Source organism: Trachemys scripta, chromosome 18 (genome assembly GCF_013100865.1).
Source record: "Trachemys scripta elegans isolate TJP31775 chromosome 18, CAS_Tse_1.0, whole genome shotgun sequence".
Lineage (NCBI taxonomy): Eukaryota > Metazoa > Chordata > Testudines > Emydidae > Trachemys > Trachemys scripta.
In genome coordinates, this window is record NC_048315.1 from 18,381,756 (window position 1) to 18,403,216 (window position 21,461).

Here is a 21,461-nt window from a genome sequence, read left to right on the forward strand (position 1 = left end):
GACTATGGCAGGGTTCTTTCCTCCAGTACTAACGGACCCATTGCTGTCCCCTCTGCATCTCCAGCAGTATTCTGCTGCTGCTGTCACTGGCTCCTACGGAAGAGCTGCTGGCTTTATGCTCCTGTTTCTAGATCTGGTGATGAGTTGCTCTTTGTTTGTGGCACTGGCTTCTTTGACCTGGTGTCAACGAGTCGGATGCCACAATTCGGATGCCACAATGGTGTCTTTCTTTTTTTTTCTTTTTTTTTTTTTTTAAAGGGTGAGTACTACCTCTCATTGATGTCCATTGAGCTACATTGTTGCCCTTCTGTGTGTATTCTCTCTTTGCCCTATGCTTTGGGTACTGCATACATTCTTTTCTTACCATCCAACAGTATTGTATGCAGTACAGTACTTGTTGCAGTTAAAGTATGTTTAAATTCCTGTTTGGTGTTAGTAAATAATAAAATGTTACTTCCACACTGGAACTTCCTAACCAGTTCCAAAGGTGAAAGGTAACCACAGTGGTTCTTCAAAGTGACAACATATCAGCTATTCAGCCTCCTTGCATTTAAAGCTTTTGGCTTTGAATTCTCCTGCTGGAGTCTGAAATTCAGGCATTCTGTGCATTGCCTGTTGGTTGCTCGCCATCCACGTTTGTTTTCTAAAGGAGGGGTAAACAGTGATGCTTATGGTGATGTTCAATGGTGTTTGATTTGTGCTAATAAATAGCCCTGGATTGAGCCAACATGGAATGTATGTTACAGGAGAGAGAGAGAAACTTCTGCATCAGATCTTAGCTTACTGGTGTCCTACTTTTTTACATTAGTTTAAATTATTTTGAGTAGTTTTTTGTTGTTGTTGAAAGTCTGTTTTAACTGTATTCATTTTTCCTTTGTGAAAATAAACCTAATTTCACTTTTAACAAAAGGCTGACTTTCCAAACATCTTAACAATAGAAATTTGGTGGTGCTAACTTATAGTTCTTGGAGTGCTTGTTCATGGCAATTCCAGGCAGGTGTGTGTGCGCGACAGCTGGAAGATTTTTCACCTAGCAGCATCTATAGGGTTGGCCTGGGCATCCCCTGGAGTCGTGCCTTCATGGCACCCAATATAGGGCCCTGCCAACCTGCCACCCCCTCAGTTCCTTCTTACTACCAGTGATGGCTAGCTGGAACTTCCCGGGCTCTTGCTTCTGCAAGCACCTTTAGCAGTGTCCCGTTGTATTTTGTATATAGTTAGTAGTAGTAGTTTTTGTCTTAAGTTAATAGTAGAAGTAGGCTAAGTTTTTGTTGTGGGGGTTCCACCCCCCTATTTCTCCCCCGCCATCGGGGCATGCCTCGGTCGCTGGGGTTCAAACGGTGTGAAGTCTGGGGAAAGTTGATGCCAAAAAGTGACCTGCACAATTCTTGTTTGAAGTGCTTTGGTGAGAGTCACCGAAAGGACAAGTGCTGCATTTGTAAAGGGTTTCGACTGAGGACCCTTAAGGATCGGGACCAGACACTCAGGCTTATCCTCATGGAGGCAGCCTTCGGCCTGCAATCTGACCCAGGTCGGCGAAGCCCATGCGGACTGCCACTGCCTCTGTGTGCAGCGCACCGGTGCCAACGGCATGCCAGACAGCTCCTAGAAAGGAGACTAAGGACTCTCGGCACCGACACAGTGCTGAACATAAGACTTTTGGTAAGCGCCGATCTGTATCCCTGGTGTCCCAGAAGAAAAAGAGGCAGGAGAGAGGGCGCTCTCCCCCTCCTAAGCCTAAGGAGACAGTGGCAGGGAGACTTCAGCCCACACAGCCTACTTCAGGCCCGGCAGTTCCCAGGGGATCGTCGACTCCTGCCCCACAAGGGGTCCAGTCGAGTCCAGCCCACTACCATTCTCCGGACCATCATGGCTGGGACATTCAACTCCCCTCCACTCCGGAGACTTTTGAGGCAGCGCAAGACCTTATTCGCCTGACGGCTCTGCCTTCTCCAAGGAGGGACGAGGCATCGGTGTTAGCCAGGCCGTCTATTCCATCTAGGGGCAAGCCAGCGATGATGTCACGCCGCTCCCCATCTCTGGCATGCCACTTCCTGACACCAGCCACCCGGGGGGGGTGGGAGGGAGACAGGGACAGAGAGGACCGCATCAGTCCCCAGAGGTCGGCACTGCTCTTCAGCACCACGCAGTACTGCTCCTCTGTGGTCTTTTTTTTTTTTTTTTTTGGAGACCTTGGAGTCTGAGGTCTCCAGAGTCCAATCGTTCAGATAGGTCTAGCAGCAGGAGGTCTAGATCTAGGTGACATCACCAGCCTCCACCGGCGCTGTGGCCACCTCAATGGCAACCACCAACTCAGTGGCCCTTTTGAACTCTCTGGGCTTACCAGTCAGGCAGGTTCTTCTCGGGAGCAGGAAACCCTCCACAAGAACTACCTGCCTTACCAAGTGGAAGAGATTTTCAATTTGGTCAGCGCAGCACCATTCATCCCTGACGCTCACCTCAATGCCACTTCTCCACCTCAAGCAGCAGGGACTGTCTATGTCGTCAATAAAGGTTCACTCGGCTGCCATCTCTGCCTTCCACCCAGGCGCAGAGGGATGCTCCGTCTTTGCAAACCCATTGGTCATCCATTTCCTTAAAGGACTCGACAGGCTATACCCACAGGTCCGACAGTCTGTCCTGGCTTGGGACTTCAGTTTGGTCCTATCCAGACTCGTGGGGCCTTTGGCGACATGCTTCCTGCTCTTTCTCATACAAGGTGGCATTTCTGCTACCGATAATCTCAGCTAGGAGGGTGTCTGAGCTCAGGCACTAACATCAGAGCCCCCTTACACTGTATTCCACAAGGACAAGGTTCAGCTCAGGTCTCACCTGGCTTTTCTCCCGAAGTTTTGTCTCCCAGTTTCACATCAACCAGGACATCTTCCTCCCTGTATTCTACCCTAAGCCGCACTCGAGCAGCAGGGAGCAGAGGCTTCACTCATGGGATGTCCGCAAAGCGCTAGCCTTGTACATTGAGAGAGTGAAGCCATTCTGAAAGTCTGTCCAGTTATTCGTTGCAGTGGTGGATGGAATGAAAAGTCGTCTTGTCTCCTCTCAATGGATTTTGTCGTGGATCATGTCCTGCATCCGTAAGTGCTACAATCTGGCAGGGGTGCCCGCTCCTTTGATTACTGTGCACTTCACCAAGGCTCAGGCCTCTTCAACGGCGTTCCTGGCGCAGGTTCCCACCCAGGAAATCTGCAGAGCAGCGACGTGGGCCTCCACACATGCAATCACCCAGCAGGCCAGAGACGATGCGGCCTTTGGAAGAGCATTGCCCCGAGCAGTGGACGACTCTGACCCCATCTCCTGAATTTGGGCTTGTGAGTCACCTGATTGGAATTGACGTGAACAAGCACTCAAAGAAGAAAAAACAGTTACTCACCTTCTCATAACTATTGTTCTTTGAGATGTGGTGTTCATGTCCATTCCAGTACCCATCCTCCTTACCCCTCTGTCAGAGTAGCCGACAAAAAGGAACTGAGGGAGTGACAGGTCGTCAGGGCCCTATATTGGGCACCATGAAGGACCAACTCCAGGGGGCGCACAGGCCAACCCTATCGATGCTGCTAAGGGAAAAATCTTCCGGCTGTCGTGCACGTGACGTGCTCACACACTTGATTGGAATGGACATGAACAACACATCACAAAGAACAACAGTTACGAGAAGGTGAGTAACCATTTTTTCCTATCAAGATGTTTGTTTTGGAGGAAACTGCAAATTGTGTGTTTCCCTTCACTGTTTTGCTGCATGCCTGGAGAAACATGTCAAACATACAAAGCAGTTTTTTTTTTTTTTTTTAGCTGCTCTAAAATATTTTATTCTTCAGACTATAATAGACTCCCCCACACTTGTCTCCTGTTGCAGGACTGCTGAGAACTGTCATAGTTTAAAACTTATTCTCTCTCTTCCCCCCATCTTATCAGCAAGCGGTCAGTATACTTCTGTTGGCATGGTTAGTAGGCTGCAGAAACATGTCAAACATGTAATGCTTGTGTATCTTAGCTGCTGCAAGAAACCGTTTCTTTTTCAAGTATCAGAGGGGTAGCTGTGTTAGTCTGGAGCTGTAAAAAGCAACAGAGAGTTCTGTGGCACCTTTAAGACTAACAGATGTATTGGAGCATAAGCTTTTGTGGGTGAATGCCCACTTCGTCAGATGCATGTAATGGAAATTTCCAGGGGCAGGTATAAATATGCTGGCAAGAATCAGTCTGGAGATAACGAGGTTATTTCAATCAGGGAGAGTGAGGTCCTCTGCTAACAGTTGAAGTGTGAGCACCAAGGGAGGAGAAACTGCTTCTGTAGTTGGATAGCCATTCACAGTCTTTGTTTAATCCTGATCTGATGGTGTCAAATTTGCAAATGAACTGAAGCTCAGCAGTTTCTCTTTGGAGTCTGGTCCTGAAGTTTTTTTTGCTGTAAGATGGCTACCTTTACATCTGCTATTGTGTGGCCAGGAGGTTGAAGTATTCTCCTACAGGTTTTTGAATATTGCCATTCCTGATATCTGACTTGTGTCCATTTATCCTTTTAGGTAGTGACTGTCCAGTTTGGCCAATGTACATAGCAGAGGGGCGTTGCTGGCACATGATGGCACATATAATATTGGTGGATGTGCAGGTGAATGAACCGGAGATGTTGTAGCTGATCTGGTTAGGTCCTGTGATGGTGGTGTTGGTGTAGATATGTGGGCAGAGTTGGCATCGAGGTTTGTTGTATGGATTAGTTCCTGAGTTAGAGTTGTTATGGTTGTTTCTTTTTCAGTTTCCCTTAATCAGGTATTTAAAGAGAGGAAAAATTTTCAAAGCTACATTGAATTAATTTTTGATCAATAGATAAATGTAGTCCCAAGAGAAGCCTGAAGTGAACTATTACATAATACTCTTTTCAGTACTGAAGCATTTTGTTGACTTGGTAGCTAATGAACAGGGAATTATTGATAGTACATTACAGAAGAAGTCAGCTTCATGGCACTGCACTGTCTTGCCCGTGGCAAACTGGATGGAGCTCAAGCTCATGCACTCACATCTGGGAGCACTGAGGAGATTAAGCTTTGATCTCCTAAACCAGGGAGAACAAGAGTGGGATAATTATAGTATAGTGCATATATATTATTTTCATTGATTTTTATAACTAAATGTCTTGATGTGACATTCCTAGATTAGTTCCAAAATGAAATGCAATACTACTTTTTCTAATGTTAAACTAGACTAGTTTCTCAGGAGATCAAGTCCCTGAGCCTTCCTCCTGGAGTCTCGGTGCCCTCTCTAAAGTTCTGAAGTAGAACTGTGACTGACCAGAGCTGGGGAGTTAGGGGCACGATGCTGCTGTAGCTACTGTGACTGCAGAACACCTATTGAACTCTGTGGGAGTTCAGCGTGTGCAGACCTGGTGAGAGAAATTTGGGCCCCTGATACATCCCATTCACAAGTCCCATTTCACCCCAGTTACCGATATTTTGTGGGGACCTGTGCTCAGGGTCCTGGCACAATTGTCCCCCCATCCCCACCCCCTCATCAGTCCATGGTAAAGTTTGGATATCCTTGACTAAAAATTTGAATTAGTGACCCTGGAGGTGATGAGCTCTGAATCCCCTGCAGTTTGGTCCCCAGTATAACACCTTTATGGTTTGGTTTCTGTTGCTTTTAATCTTGACAATTTTAGGCTTCAAAGTTGTGGGGAATTGTTAGACAACAGAAGAATATTTGGTCTGAGAGATTGGCATCCTGTAATTTTAATGCAGCCTCCAATTCTTTTCTCTTTGTAATCTTAAATCTCCTCTTATTGGCTACATAGAACCTATTGTGGCTGGTGGGCCACAAATTTGTCTTATGCAGAAGGTTTGGGGATCACAAGTTTATCCATGTGGGATCAGTCTCTTACAAGAATAATTCAGGGTACAGTATTGAATTTTGCAATAATCCCAGTCTCTCCTGAGACATTCCTGTGTATGCCACAAATGTGAGAAAATCTTCCGTAATTATTGAATTGTTGCACCCAATGCACAACTAGTTTTTCCAATAAATGGACTTTGCGGCCCTGGTGTCTAAATAGTTACGATCAAGAAATGAAGAACAAATTAAGATGGTTCCAATTTTTGGCTTGCCAACCTTGACAATGTCTCTTTAAGATTTCATTAATTTCTATTCTTCTATAACTCTTTTAGCGAGAGGACTGGATACTGGAGTTACTCATAGACACTGGACCAGGTTCTGAGTCGAGTCGCTGGGCTGTGCTACATTACACTTTCTATCCACTGTGTCAAGCTGTCAATTCAGCAGCTCAGGAGTATTGATACATAGTCTCATTTCTGCCATTCTCCTTTTTTCCTGGGCATGTCCTGTATGCTGAAGGGTGGCATAGCATAGGTACTGGTATAGTGGTTTCTCACCACCAACGGATTCCACTGTGCAGAGGAAATTCTCAAGAGGCTGGATCAGCTGCCTTAAAATCTGCTTTATACCAGTAGAACGGCACAAAGCAAACAGGCCAGGGGGGAGTGTCTGACCTACTATCTAACTCCTCTACTCTCATAGGCCTTGGCTACACTTGGCAATTTACAGCGCTGCCGCGGCAGCGCTGTGAAGTGCGAGTGTAGTCGTGCCACCAGCACTGCGAGAGCTCACTTGCAGCGCTGTAAGTACTCCACCTCTGATTACACTGGCGCTTTACAGCGCTGCACTTGCTGCGCTTGGGGGGGGGGGGCGGGCGTTTTCACACCCCTAAGCAGCGCCAGTGTAGCCAAGGCCATAGTGCAAAATAAGATCTTTGTCTGAAGCAGTTCTTCGCTTTCTTCCTCTTCTCTAAAATTGGAAGCAAAATACTGTATTGACAAATCTGCTACTTCTCTATTCTTTCTTTCTAATTCATTACTAATACTTCTTAGTAGACAGCATTTGCTTGATATTTTTATCTACTGCACTTCTCTCCAATGTCATCAGTTTTTCTTCTTGCTTTTAACTTCTGCTTATTTCTAAAATATAGATTTCCAAATCGTTGTCCTCACCAGATTTTATTTATATTTTTGAAAAGCCTTCTGTTTAGCCGTTATTGCTTTTTATATTAAAGTCTAACCACATTAGTTTCTGTTGCTCTTTTGTCTTGCATAAAATTAACTGGGATGAATTTCAAATGTGGCTTATCCAACTGTTAAGTATTTCCCACTTTTCTGCAATAGCTTTCATATACTGTATATTATAGAATTCCAAACCAAAATCTGTTGGACATATTGCCTTAAAATTTACCTTAGAAATATTGTTTTATTTTTTTTATTTTTTTTTATTTGTAAAGTGCCAAGCGGATATTTGGATCACTATCTCCAGCATGGTTCCTAGTTTCAGATATATCCTATTTTTTAGGATTAAATTAATTATGGTCTATATCAGGAGTCTCAAACTCAAATGACCACGAGGGCCACATGAGGACTAGTACATTGGCCGAGGGCCGCATTACTGACACCTCCCTCTGCCACCCTTCGCCTCGCCCCCACTCCACCCCTTCCATGAGGCCCTGACCCCATTCCAACCCCTTACCTGAAATCCCCACCCCAACTCTGCCCCCTTCCTGCCCCCCAGGGAGGGCAGGAGGGGTGTGGTGGGGGCTCAGGGCAGGGAGTTGGGGTGTGGGGTGCAGGAGGGGTGTGGGGTACAGCAGGGGGTTGGGCTGCAGGAGGGGTGCAGGGTACAGCAGGGGCTCGGGGGGTGGGCTCCGGCCCGACATGCACTGGGGGCAGGGCAGGCCACCTGCCTGCCTGTCCCCGCACCACTCCGGGAAGTGGCTGGAACCTGGGGGAGAAGGGGCACAGGGTGTGTGTGTTGCTTCAGGCACCACCCCCAGCAGCTCCCATTGGCCGGGAACGGGGAACTGCGGCCAGTGGGAGCTTCTGGGGGCGCTGCCTGAAGCAAGAGCAACACACAGAGTCCTGTGGCCCCCCCCCCCCTTCCCCACGTTCTGGCCGCTTCCTGGAGCGGCAGGGGCCAGGGCAGGCAGGGAGCCTGCCCTTCCCCTGGTTCGCGTCAGGCTGGAGCCGTTCTAGGTAAACGCTGGGGGGGGGGGGCCACGAGGAGCTCGCGGGCTGCAGAAAACAACCCCGCGGGCCGCATGCGGCCCCCGGACCCCGTGTTTGAGACCCCTGATCTATATGTAACAGTAAGAAACTTAAGATTCCTCTTTGTGAGGAAGTGAAAATTAAGAAAAAAACTCTTACATCCTTCTGAGTTGGGTACTGCAAAAAAAAAAAAAGCCTCAGACCCACCCTCTTTTCCTCCCCGCACCCCTCGGACTTACGGAATCATGTAAAATATGTGCACATCAACCCAGTCTATGCTTCAGACTTGTTAAATTAATTTAAACTTAGAAATAACAGAACAGTGGCAGGATTTATACATGAGAGAACCAATAATTTTAATCCAGATTTCTTTCACAAAATGCCTAGAAAGAGGCTCAAGGGCTAAAGTTCTGGCCTTATATTTTTCTGGTTGTGTCAATCTGACTTTTTTTAAACTGATATTTGTTTATATCTAAATCTTTCATTCGGTTTCATAGGATTGGCAATTTCTGCCCAGGAGAATAGCAGAGGTTTTTTTAGGCCAGGAGCAAGGTTTATTGGCAGAGTTATGCGGAGAAGATGGCCCAGAATCTGTATACATTATGCCTCACTTTAGCAAGTAGTTTTGCTCACTTTTCGTGAACGTTAGATTAAGTCAAAATGAAAGAAAATCAATTAAAAGTAAAGAAAATAATAGTGCCAGATTCTCTCCATAAATACACGGATATAGCACCTGTTGACCTAAGTGAAAATGTTGCACATATCTGAGTGGCAAAATTAATATTTTAAATATAACATTCAAATATTGCAAAAGCAAGTAGAGTGATGCAGAATGATTTGAATAGTGTTTGGCTTATGTGCTGATAAATGACCCATGCAATGCAGCATGGTTTAATTTAAAGTATGGTGTTGAGTACAGAAGAAAGATGTGATGGTGGATAGTATGATGAAATCATTTGGGCAAAGCTTGGCAGTAATGTTACGGTTGTATTGGTAGTTCTGTTTACTATAAATTGGTGGAAGTTATTCTGGCATTCATAAAGTATGACTACAGACGAAGAATATTGTGTGTGTTTCTGGTGACAAAACAATCAGTGAAGGGATAACTACAGTTATTGATAATGTAAGGAGGACAAGTTCCAATATGAAGTAGAGACTGAGGAAAAGATCATTTGGTCTTCAGAACAGAAGGAAGTCTCTTATTGAGGGATGTCCCCAAATTTTAAAAATTTTGTATGGAGAAGAACATAGTGATCCCAGTGAGTAGTTTGTGATTTTAAAAATAACTTTGAAGTAAAGCTATCATCTGTTGACATGTAGGAGGAACTTGTACTTCAGTTATTCAGACATAGCTTTTTCACTCAGAATAACTAAAACAGAGAGTGCTTCCAAAGTCAGCAAAGGAAATAGGTGATGTAAGCCATTTAAAAATGGAACTGACTTGAACTTGAAGTAGACATACTACTTTAGTTTGATTTGGGGATTATTATGAGGTATATGTTGCATTAGTTTTGTTTCTGGTATCTTACTATATTACCTTCCTATTATATAACCCTAAATGTTTTTGAAAAAATATCGATTTTATTTTCCCACATGCAAACAACAGTCATTTTTAGTTTCAGGACAGAATTTAAATTCTGTAGCACTTAGTGTTTAACTACATTCTGTGGAAGAAATTTCTGGAGATTGGTATCTTTGTTCTGTGCATTCTTGAGAGGAGTCTGAAGGCTTATATTTTTATTTATCTGGGGTAAATGACCTTCTCTTCAACCAAGAGCAATTACAATCTTGCTGTTTCTTTTCTTTTTTCTGGACAGAGAGAGCTTGATGCCACTGCAACGGTATTGGCTAACCGACAAGATGAAAGTGAGCAGTCTAGAAAAAAGCTTATTGAGCAAAGTCGTGAGTTCAAGAAAAACACTCCAGAGGTAATGTGAAAAGCTACTTAACCGTCATTTGACTTTCTTGATATAATATATTTTAATTGACTTTTTTGGGATATAAATTTGAACACCGTACTTAACATAAATGGCTTGTTTACATTTCATAATCATCCAAAACTCAGAGACGCTGCAAAAATATTTTTTTCTCTGGTAATCCAAACTTTATCACTCTACATGCATGTAGACCCTGGCCTTTTAACTCCTTAAATATAAATCAAGGGTGAAATTTCAGCTCTGCTCTGCACTGGCCTATCTTTTTACACTGAAATCAAATGGAAGTTTTACCATTGACTTCAATGGGAACAGATCTAAGCCAATGCTCAGCATTGGGGCAGAAGAAAATAATAATACATCAGTGAGCAGAAGTGGGCAAAGCTGTGGAGGGGGGAGAGGTCTGAGTCATGGAGAGTACAGAAGGAGGTGTGAGGTAGAGGGTATAAACATCTTTTCAAAGGCTGATTTCTCAAATAAGCAAAATATCTGGAAGTTGATAGAGGATTTATATGTGCATTCTGCAAATTTTATGTTTTTTTTCCTCACCTTTCTATGAAGAATAAAACCTCAGATTCCCCAGAATGCAAAAATGAGTTTCTGCATTTACCAGTTTGTTGGCTTATTTGGAGAACTGTCCCTGGCAAATTTCTTCACACACTGACAATTGTATTTTTATCAAGCAGAAATTTACTGAAAAAGGGGCTTTTAAATGCATTGTGCAAGGTCTCTCAGTAAACTTTTAGTAGATTGTTTGTTTGGCTGCTCCTACTCTGAGGAAAGCCCGGCATTCTTATAGAGGCATTGTTTTCCCACTCAGTTTTTCAAGTCTGTGGCTTGCTTCTGCAGTAAATAAGCAAGACATACAGGTAAGTGAATGGTTTTTAATATGTTAATCATATGGTTTTTAAGATTTTTGTATAAAAACACAATACTGCAGCCTTTTGTTCACTAATTTGGTACAGAATGTTTTTCTTGTCTTCAGAAGTAGAGATGGATTAGATCCAAAACAATGATTTGGATCATCCTCAATATTTGGGGAAGCTTGGATCTGTTCCGACTTTTACAGCCTGGGCTCATCTCTCTTTATCACTGCCAGATCACATTCTCCTGTAAGCTTGTATAGATTTTTTGGTGTTCCTTTTCTCTTTCCTCTGTTGCTATGATGTCTCCTTTTCAGTCTTCTTTGCTTCTGAACAGGAATTTCATAGTCTACTTCATCATACTCTACTTTCTTTGTCAGAATTAAAAAATAAAGCGGGTTAAAAAAAGAGAAAAAGGTAACTTATGCAATTACGGCTTTCAGAGACACAGGAAGTACGCTGCTACCCGACATAACACGAATTCTGATATAACGCGGTAAAGCAGTGCTCCGGGTGGGGGGGGAGGGGAATAGAACAAGGCACTATAACCAAAAAAGTTTTTTTTGTTTAAAATCCCCTCAGTAAACTAACTACAAATAACAAACCAGCTAGCTGATCTAAAGAGAAGCTATGTAACTGCTGAGGTAGGCAAGAAGTGAAACTTCTGTCTAGCCCTGAAATCAGAGTCCAGAAGAACCAAGATCTCAAACTTTGACTCCTCATGATGGAGCGTTCCCCCTGATCTACTTCAGAACCAGGTCGGGACACTCACCCCGGCCATCAGACTTCAGGGATTTCTACCCCAACTTCCACCTCGGTGCAACATTCTCTTAGTAAGTAGACATCCGTAGAGCCCTCCTTCAAATCCTCTTAGAAAACCAGATCTAGTTCCCTTCTTGGGGCTTCTCCTTCAAAAAGACCTTAGGGTCTCTAGCCTCCTCAGAGGTCTTCCTTGAGGCTTGGTACCATAGAGGGGAAACGCTCTTCCGGCACAGGAGATGGCACCAAACATAGAAGATCAGCACCATCGACTCGGACTCCTCTCTCAATGCCCTTACCAGGTGTCACGGTACCATGTAAGCCTCCAACCTCATTGTCGCAGCCTCGAAGTGCCTTATGACTCTGATATAATCTGACAAGGACAAACACTCGGTACTACAATGTCTGTTGGTACTGCAGGACTTGATACCAGAGAGACTTGGTGATGGCTTCTGATCCAGAGTCTCTGTTGCTGACAGGTACCAAGCATATTTCTGTATCGAGAACCTCTTGGTAGCTGGATCCTTTTGCATCCTCGGTACCGTAACAACCCCCCCCCCCCCCCCCACACACACACACACACTTCTTCGGGATGATAGGGAGACACAGGCTTCCTCCCTCGCCCCCCACCCCCCGGTCAAGCAACAGGAGGAAACATTTGAGGAGCAGGATACCAGGGTGGACAAAGAAGCAACGCTTCAAACCACCATCTTGTTCTCTTCACCAGATGAAGCCCTGATTTCTCCCTCTCCATTGGTGGCTAATGATTTCTGGCAGTTCCAGGACCTTGGTAAGCAGGTGGCAGTCTCTCTGCAGATACCCCTAGAGGAGATCAGAGAACCCCAACACAAGCTCTTGGACATACCATCTAGAATTGCCCTCCCTATTAATGAGGCTCTATTGGAATCCACTAGGACCATCTGATCTGGTTACAGTGACACCCACTTGTAAGAGAATATCCCTACCAAGGACTCTGAATTCCTCTTCTCCCACCCACCTTGGTACCGCCAGTGACAGTAGCCCGCCCGGCACAGATGAGGTCTCCATCTCCTCCCACACTGCCACAGGGATAATCAGTACTGGCAGAATTCCACCGGACCAGGGACCTCTGCATGACTGAGGCACCCGAGTCTCAACCTCTCGGTACTGACATCACGGCACTGAGCCAGGCACAGGGGATATCCCTGGAATCATGCCATGCCCCTCCACTGTCAAGTGAGGGGTCAGATAGTGATCCAGAGGAGGTCTCACAGTACTCCTCCCAAGCTCCATAGGAAATGTACTATCAACAGGGTGCGGGAGTGCCACCCATGAGCATCTCCACCAGGCCCTATGCCACCACAGTGGCCATACTGGGACCCTGGGGTGACACAACAGCCTGCTTTGCACACTTCAAACTTTGCCTGGCGGCTTTGCCCCAGGTGAAGCAGGCATGCCTTCACCAACGTCCATGGCAGATAACTTCCGATTGTTCCAGGAGCTGGCAAAAAAAGTAGCAAATACCCTCCACGTACCACTGGAGGAGGTCAAGGACATACAGCAGCAGCTCCTTGATATCCTCTATTCTTCATCCTTCTTGAAGACCACCCTTCCAGTTAATGAAGCCATCTTAGACCTGGCTAAAACAGTGTGGCAAACCTTGGCATCTATTGCCCCAGTGTGCAAGTGTGAGGAGAAGAAATATTATGTCCCCGCGAAGGAATCAGAGTTCCTTTTTCTCCCACCTGTCACCCAATTCCATCGTGGTGGATGCCATGAAATCCTGTGACTGACAACAACATTCCAGAGCAAGGACTTGTGATGGGGATTGGAAGCGCCTTGATCTCTCTGGCAGGGAGGCATATTCCTCGACAACCTTACAATTCCGTATTGTCAACTATCAGGCGTTTACGGCAAAATAGAATTACACAAACTACAATAAGCTGAATCACTTTGATAAACTGCCATCATTCAGGAGGGACAACAAGTGGCAAAAATATTGCTACCATCAGCCCCTGACATTGCCGACACAGCAGTTGTGGTGATGAGGCGGGAGTCATGGCTCCACTTGTTGGGATTCCCAAAGTAGGAGCAGATCACAGCAGAAGACCTCCTGTTCAAGGGTTCAAAGCTCTTTGCTGAGAAGATAGATGCCTCCCTCGAGGCAAAGGGTTCTATTCTTGTTGCTTCCTAATAACCAAAAGAAAGAAAGGTTGGAGACCCATACTGGATCTTAGAGCTCTCAACAAGTTTGTCAAAGCTCAGAAGTTCAAGATGGTCACCTTCTAGATGATCATTCCATCACTGGAACAGGGAGGACTGGTTTTTGGCCCTCAACCTATAGGACATCTACTTTTACATTTCGATCCTACCAGCTCACAGATGATTTCTCAGATTCACTCTGAGACATTACCATTATGAATACAGAGTCCTTCCCTTCAGACTCTCATCAGCCTCGAAAGTATTTTCCAAAGGTCTCTCAGTGGTAGCTACTCATTTATGCTTGCAAGGGATAATGATCTATCCATACCCGGATGATTGTTTCCTCAGAGCCTGATCACTCCAGGAGGCTTTTCTGGAGATTGGTCCTGCTTTGAGCAGGGGTTTGGACTAGATGATCTCCTGAGGTCCCTTCCAACCCACATATTCTATGATTCTATGATACACTTGTTTACAGAACTGGGCTTACAGATCAACATCCAGAAGTCAACCCTCACACCAGTGTAACACCTGGAATTCATAGGGGCTGACCTGGATGCTCTACAGGCCAAAGCCTTCCTACCTCAATACAGTTTCCTATTCCTGGTCTCGCTCATAGACACAGCTCAACACAGTCCCAAATACCAGTCAGACTCTACCCTCAACTGTTGGGGCATATGGTGGCATGCAAGGCAGTGATACCACACAGCATACTCCACATGTGATGCCTCCAACTATGGTTGAGTTATGTTCACAAACTGCACAGGGACAGGCTGGACAAACCCCTGTCACTACCTACCGGGATGAAAACTCCTTAGACTGGTAGAAGGACCCAGCCAATGCATGCAAAGGGATCCCCTTCTTGCAGATGTCACCATCATTGCTCCTTACTGCCGACGCATCTTTAACGGTCTGGCATGCATTTAAACGTCCTCACGATGCAAGGCAAATGGTCACCTAAAGGGATATCTCTACATGTCAATCTCCTCAAACTGAGAGCGGTCAGAAATATCTGTGCCCATTTCCTCCTGCTGATAGCAGGATCACATACAAAGATCCGAACAGACAACATAGCCTGCATGTACTACATCAGCCATCGGGGAGAGGGGCAGGTTGCCCTCCCTATGCGTGGAGGAAATGAGACTATGGAACTGGTGCATCTCTCACGTCACTTTGTCTGCAGCCTACCTCCTGGGCACGCAGAGCTCGATAGTGGACAACCTCAGTAGCAAATTCCTGCATGATCATGAGTGGGAGATGCAGCTGTCAGTACTCCACGACCTCTTCACATGATGGGGAACACTGTCCTTAGACCTGTTCACCACTTACCAGAGCAAGAAGTGTCCATGCTACTGCTCAAGGACGGGAATGGGACATCTTTGGCTTCACAGTACTGTTATCTGTAACTGACCTGACTCTGAAGTCCCAAATCTCCAAAAGGGATACTGCTCTGAGTCACCTACAGTGGAACACCCATAGGGACACTACTGTGGAGTAACAGTGGTTCTTCGAGATGTGTGTCCCTACGGGTGCTCCACAACCCACCGTCCTCCCCTCTACTTCAGAGTTCTCGTTATGACTCTGTGGTAGAGAAGGAACTGAGGACAGTTAGCCGCATGCTCTGGCTAGCCTTGTGGCGCAGTATGAGGTAAGATAGTGCATGTGCAGGAACTGACACTGCTACCAAAGTTCTTTGATCAGCAGTGCAGAGACGCAGACACACCTACAGTGGAGCACCCATAGGGGGACAGATCTCAAAGAACCATTGTTACTGCACAAGGTGTGTAACTACTTCTTTTCTCTTGTATGATGGACACTGCTTGGGATTCACTAAGAGTGGAGCACCCACAGAGATGCTACTTGAAGAGGTTACTCACTCTGTGCAATAACCTTGGTTCTTTGAGAGACACAATAGTCAGCCTTAGAAAATAGATATCTGACAGAAAAAACACAGGAAAAGGACAACATAGTCTCTCCAGAGCATAGCATTCTGAGTAGGAAGAATAGTCCTTGGATAAAACTTGAGGAACCAAAACCTTTGGAGGCTGGGAGACAACTAGAAGGTGAACATAATTACTTGGGCAGGCTTCTAGCCAAAATTGCAACTTTGAGTCCTTGTCACAAAACCTATTCAAGGCAGTGAAACCATCCCTGAGACATACACCAGGGAAGTACAAGGACTGGTTGCTTGGAATTTCCTCTTTAATCTATCTTTGGTAGTCTAAACTCCAAATATATTGTTGTTGATAATTTTATTTTTAAAAGCAGCTTATGTACAGAACATCTTCCAAGATAAACAAGGTTTGCCTGATCTGCAAATAGTCTCTTCCCAACTGAGATTGTTTGAGTTCAGCTTTGTGTCTCCCTCCCAATTAAATATGCAGCACAGTCAATGCTGCAGTGGCATAGTGCATTACATGATCCCTTTCCCTCACCACAGATTAGTAGGTAAGTGTCACTTGCCTCCCAGCTCCCTGCCCGATGCTGTCCAAGATGCCCTTAAACTCTCCCAAAGTCTGTTGTAAGTAATCTAGTGTTTAGAAGAGCCCTATGGCAGAGGGCCCATTCTGCTAAATGGTCAGTGTAACTTAGAATAGTAACGGTTCTCTTTCAGGAGTGTAGATGGGTAGGAGAATCTAGGTGAAGCTTTAAAAGATGTAGCAGATACCCTATTGTATCTTCCTTTATGTACCTTGTAAATTATCAACTCTGATAGAAAGGTAATATATTGGGCATTTCCCTTTTTATGGGAACTTTTCCTTGTTCTCATGGCTTCAGGAATAAATGTGGAGTGCAGTAGTCAAAACTACCAGCAAATGTTTCTGACTGGTATAGTCAAGGACGTACCTTCAGAGAAGCAATGTGTATTCTGGGAATGTTTGGGCACAGACAAGTGTGCCTCCAGGAGTTACAACTAGAGGCTTCAAATAAAGCTTTGAAATACAGTACATTTGTAAAAAGTGAGTTTTACACTCTCAGAACTTGTAAAAGGACAAGATATTTTCACTATATTATGTACGCATTCCATAGATGCAAATAGGGAGTTGTCAACCTCTATTTGTATTTCATTGTGAGCAACAGCTAAAGAGGTCTAAGGTTCAGAAGTTGGATTATCTAATCATAGATCTGAAATATTTAAATTTATTATATGCAAGATCCTATGAATTGTCATGCCAGATTAGATCCCTGGTCTGATTCTAATCCATGTATCAGACAGTAGTCAGCACCCATTGATTTAGGAAAAGGTTCAGTAACTAGGAATGATGCATGAAACCGTGTAGTTACCAGTTAAAGGAAAACCTTCCCATAGCAAAAAATTCTTCATAACCCACATCCGTGAGTGGTTGGCTTATACCCTGAAGCACAGAAGTTTTTTCTCTTAGGGAAAAAATATTTTTCCAGTGTAATGTAACTAAGGATGTTCTCATCTATATAAATGTCTAATCAGTTTTTTAACTCTACAAAGCTCTTGGCCTCAAAGTTGCCTTGTGGCATTGAGTGCTGCAATCATGGAATGTCCCTTGTTCGGTGTTTTATTATTTATGATGTTCTAGTGCAGGGCTGGCCAACCTGTGGCTCCAGAGCCGCATGCGGCTCTTCAGAGGTTAATATGCGGCTTCTTACCTAGACACTGATTCCAGGGCTGGAGTTATAGATGCTAACTTTCCAATGTGCTGGGGGGTGCTCACTGCTCAACCCCCTGCTCTGCCCCAAGCCCTGCCCCCACTCCACCCCTTCCCCTGAGCCTGCCGTGCCCTCGCTCCTCTCCCCTTCCCCCAGTAGCCTCCTGCATACATGAAACAGCTGATTGCAGTGGGCAGGGGGAGGGGTGAATAGGTGCTGATTGGTGGGGGCTGCCAGCAGGCGGGAAGAACTGGGGGCTGGGGTGCTGATGTGGGGCTGCTGACGTATTACTGTGGCTCTTTGGCAATGTACATTGGTAAATTCTGGCTCCTTATGCTCAGGTTGGCCACCCCTGTTCTAGTGCATAGGAGTCCCAGTCTTGGACCTGGACCTCATTTTGCTAGGTGCTGTACAAATACACAACAAAAGACAGTTCCTGCCCTAGAGTTTACAATTTAAGCATTAATAGTGAAGGTAATTCAGATGCTATTTATTCTAATATTCATTATTTTGTCTAGCTGTATCATATATCCTCTTAATCATATCCTTTCTAAATAGTCCCAATCATACTGATTAGTAATTCTTGGCATGAAGCCAGGGGATTTCCTGATGCTGATCGTTAAGATGCCCTAGTTCCTGTCCAAATTCCTGGTTAGGTAATTACATTCTGCCTACTTACATTTATTTAACTTATGAAAACCTATGCAGTGCTCTAGGTGCTTCACAGTAAATTTAAAAAATCTAGAAGAATAGAGGAAATTCCGAAATACAATTGGATATAAATAAATAGTTGAGCCAAGACTTTGCCTATAAGTAGTAAATGTTAGGCGCCCAAGAAAAAAGGGCCAATAAAATTAACCCCATTCAGCACATCAATCTTCATCTATTCACCTCCGCATTTACCCTTATTAAATCCCTGGAAAAGAGAATATGCCTTGCCTTATGCCCAGAAGATTAGCAAATCCAGACTTTGTTGGACCAAAGCAGGGTGGCATTTCAGAGTAGGGAATTTCATGTTTTCATAGATTCATAGATTCTAGGACTGGAAGGGACCTCGAGAGGTCATCGAGTCCAGTCCCCTGCCCGCATGGCAGGACCAAATACTGTCTAGACCATCCCTGACAGACATTTATCTAACCTACTCTTAAATATCTCCAGAGATGGAGATTCCACAACCTCCCTAGGCAATTTATTCCAGTGTTTAACCACCCTGACAGTTAGGAACTTTTTCCTAATGTCCAACCTAGACTTCCCTTGCTGCAGTTTAAACCCATTGCTTCTGGCTCTATCCTTAGAGGCTAAGGTGAACAAGTTTTCTCCCTCCTCCTTATGACACCCTTTTAAATACCTGAAAACTGCTATCATGTCCCCTCTCAGTCTTCTCTTTTCCAAACTAAACAAATCCAATTCTTTCAGCCTTCCGTCATAGGTCATGTTCTCAAGACCTTTAATCATTCTTTTTGCTCTTCTCTGGACCCTTTCCAATTTCTCCATCTTTTTTTAAAATGCGGTGCCCAGAACTGGACACAATACTCCAGCTGAGGCCTAACCAGAGCAGAGTAGAGCGGAAGAATGACTTCTCGTGTCTTGCTCACAACACACCTGTTAATACATCCCAGAATCATGTTTGCTTTTTTTGCAACAGCATCACACTGTTGACTCATATTTAGCTTGTGATCCACTATAACCCCTAGATCCCTTTCTGCCGTACTCCTTCCTAGACAGTCTCTTCCTATTCTGTATGTGTGAAACTGATTTTTCCTTCCTAAGTGGAGCACTTTGCATTTGTCTTTGTTAAACTTCATCCTGTTTAACTCAGACCATTTCTCCAATTTGTCCAGATCATTTTGAATTATGACCCTGTCCTCCAAAGCAGTTGCAATCCCTCCCAGTTTGGTATCATCCGCAAACATACTAACATAAACTTCATTGCAGTTTATGTTAGTACGTGAAGAATACTGTAGCAATCTTAAGCCATTTTACAGTATTATTATGTACCATTAATAGCTTTAGTCTTCCATCACAGATGTGTCTGGACTTCAGTATTGGGGCTGGCTAATCTTCTAACTATAGTCCTGTAAAGCACTTTGGGATGAAAGGCCATGTTTTTTGTTTTTGTTTTTGTTTCTTAGTAGTTGATATCTGATTCTCTGCAGCAGGGTTGGGAATCGGTACAGATGTAAATGTAAGGTGGAGTAGCTATTTTAGGGCCTGAGCTGGCTATGATTTTTCCAATTTGAAAAAAGAGACTTAATTCCTTTTATTTGGGAGGTGCATGTTGCTTTATTTAGAGCATTGTGAGGCAAGACCATAGGGACTTTGATAGATAGTCTGGCATTCATTATTTACTTTCTGAATGGGGTAAATTTGGATAATTTAAAATCAGAAAAAAATCTGTCAGTTCAAATTACCATTGGACATGTGTAAAAACCTTTTTTTAGTTTATTGGGCTCTTTATTCTGCTTGACAATGAAAATTAGCTTTGGTGGTAGTGGTTTGGATAGCTACTTACCAGGAGGTTGCATGATTTGGTCTTTGACAGAAATTTAATTTATAAAGAGAAGACTAGAGGTGTGTTTGTCCAGTTTTGTATTTAAAATTAAAATTATTTTATTAATATGGGTTTCTGTTGTAACTAAGATATTATGCTTGAGACCTTGTTTTTTTTTTTTTTTTTTTATTAGCCATTCTGAGGTTCCTATATTTATCTGACAGGAAAAAAAAGTGGTAAAATGAGAGGGGAAGAAAGATGAGGAGCAGACCAGCTGAAAATAGTGTCAGATACCAGTTTGTGGTGTGACTTTGTGAGTCATGCAGAATCAGTGAGAGATTTGGCATAAAGGAACTTACTGTATGAAGGAGCTTACCCTCTCATTCTTTAGTGCTTTCTGCTTGCTTGTTACTTTGATCACTGGTCTCTTCTAAGGATCAGTTGAAGCACTGATTCCTCATTGTGGCCTTTCCCTGTTTCCAGCTTGCATATGTGCTCCATCAGTAAGATTTAGAAGGTCAGGATTACCTTTTAATGCCAAAATTGACATCTGTATTTTTATAAAGCTGATTAAAGATCAGCTCAACAGGGATATGGAACTATACAGGGGAGCCTTTGAGCACAGCTAGCATAGGTGTATTCTCAGAGTAAACCGCTTCAAAATGGTTTGGGAAATAGGATATTAGAAGTTGCCAGGAGACTAAATAAATGAGCACACAAACAGAACACCTTAACACTGATTGTCACGGCCACCTGCTGACCTCAAATTCTTGTCTAAATAGATGGAAATTCTGTTGGGTGGCAATGTAGTTGCCCTTGGAAAGTATATTGCAACATTCAGTTAGGATCTTAGGAATACATAAGATATATCTGGTGGTGGTGGTTTTTTGCTTTCTAAAGTCTTAGAAAAGCTCTTTTTAATGTCTCTTAATCTTTTTTGTTTTAATGGAAGCTGCTTAATTTGATCAGCTCTGCACAATCCTGGTAGGTTGGTGTTATCCACCTGAGTAAAATCTGAAATTTCAGTGTTGCATTTGTTAATTGAGCCACAGATGAAGCCTAAATTCTACTTTGGACCTGTGCAGTCCTGCTGATGGTGTGAGTGTAAATGAAGGAAGAATCAGTACTATGATCTCTTGTTATGAAGGAAAAACTAGTATTTGTCATATGGTTGTGGACAAAGCTGGTCTGTCTAAAAAAGCATTATTTGGAGTTTGTTTTAAAAAAATCTTTGCACAACTACTTATCCAGGATTCAAAATTTTAAAATTAAAAATAAAAATTACTCAGTTGTTACTGTCCAGCATTTCCAGATTACTTGGTTGAGTTATTCAGTCTCCACAGCCAGTTTAACCATCTTTGAACTAAAAGAAAAGTCTTTTAATTTTTTTTTTTTTTAAATACGTGGGGAAAGGGAGAAGAGGGAGAGAGACTCTTGCTTTAAATCTCTTCCTTTTTCCACCAGAGTTAAAAACTTTTATAGATATGTAAGTTTAGTTGAGGGTTTGAATATTAGTCATAAAGCATTTTTGAATCTTGTATGTGTCTCTCATCACTTTAAA

The 21,461-nt window shown here is 43.9% G+C and overlaps 1 protein-coding gene across 8 annotated transcripts in view; it reads left to right on the top strand.

The window, feature by feature from the left end:
- Window positions 1-21,461, top strand: part of CUX1 (cut like homeobox 1) — a 398,007-nt gene that overhangs the window by 63,706 nt on the left and 312,840 nt on the right. For all 8 annotated transcript variants that reach the window (XM_034752645.1, XM_034752648.1, XM_034752651.1 and 5 more), the window contains exon 2: window positions 9,869-9,979. In XM_034752645.1, coding sequence (XP_034608536.1) covers window positions 9,869-9,979 — 111 coding nt within the window. The remainder of the gene's footprint in view (window positions 1-9,868; window positions 9,980-21,461) is intronic.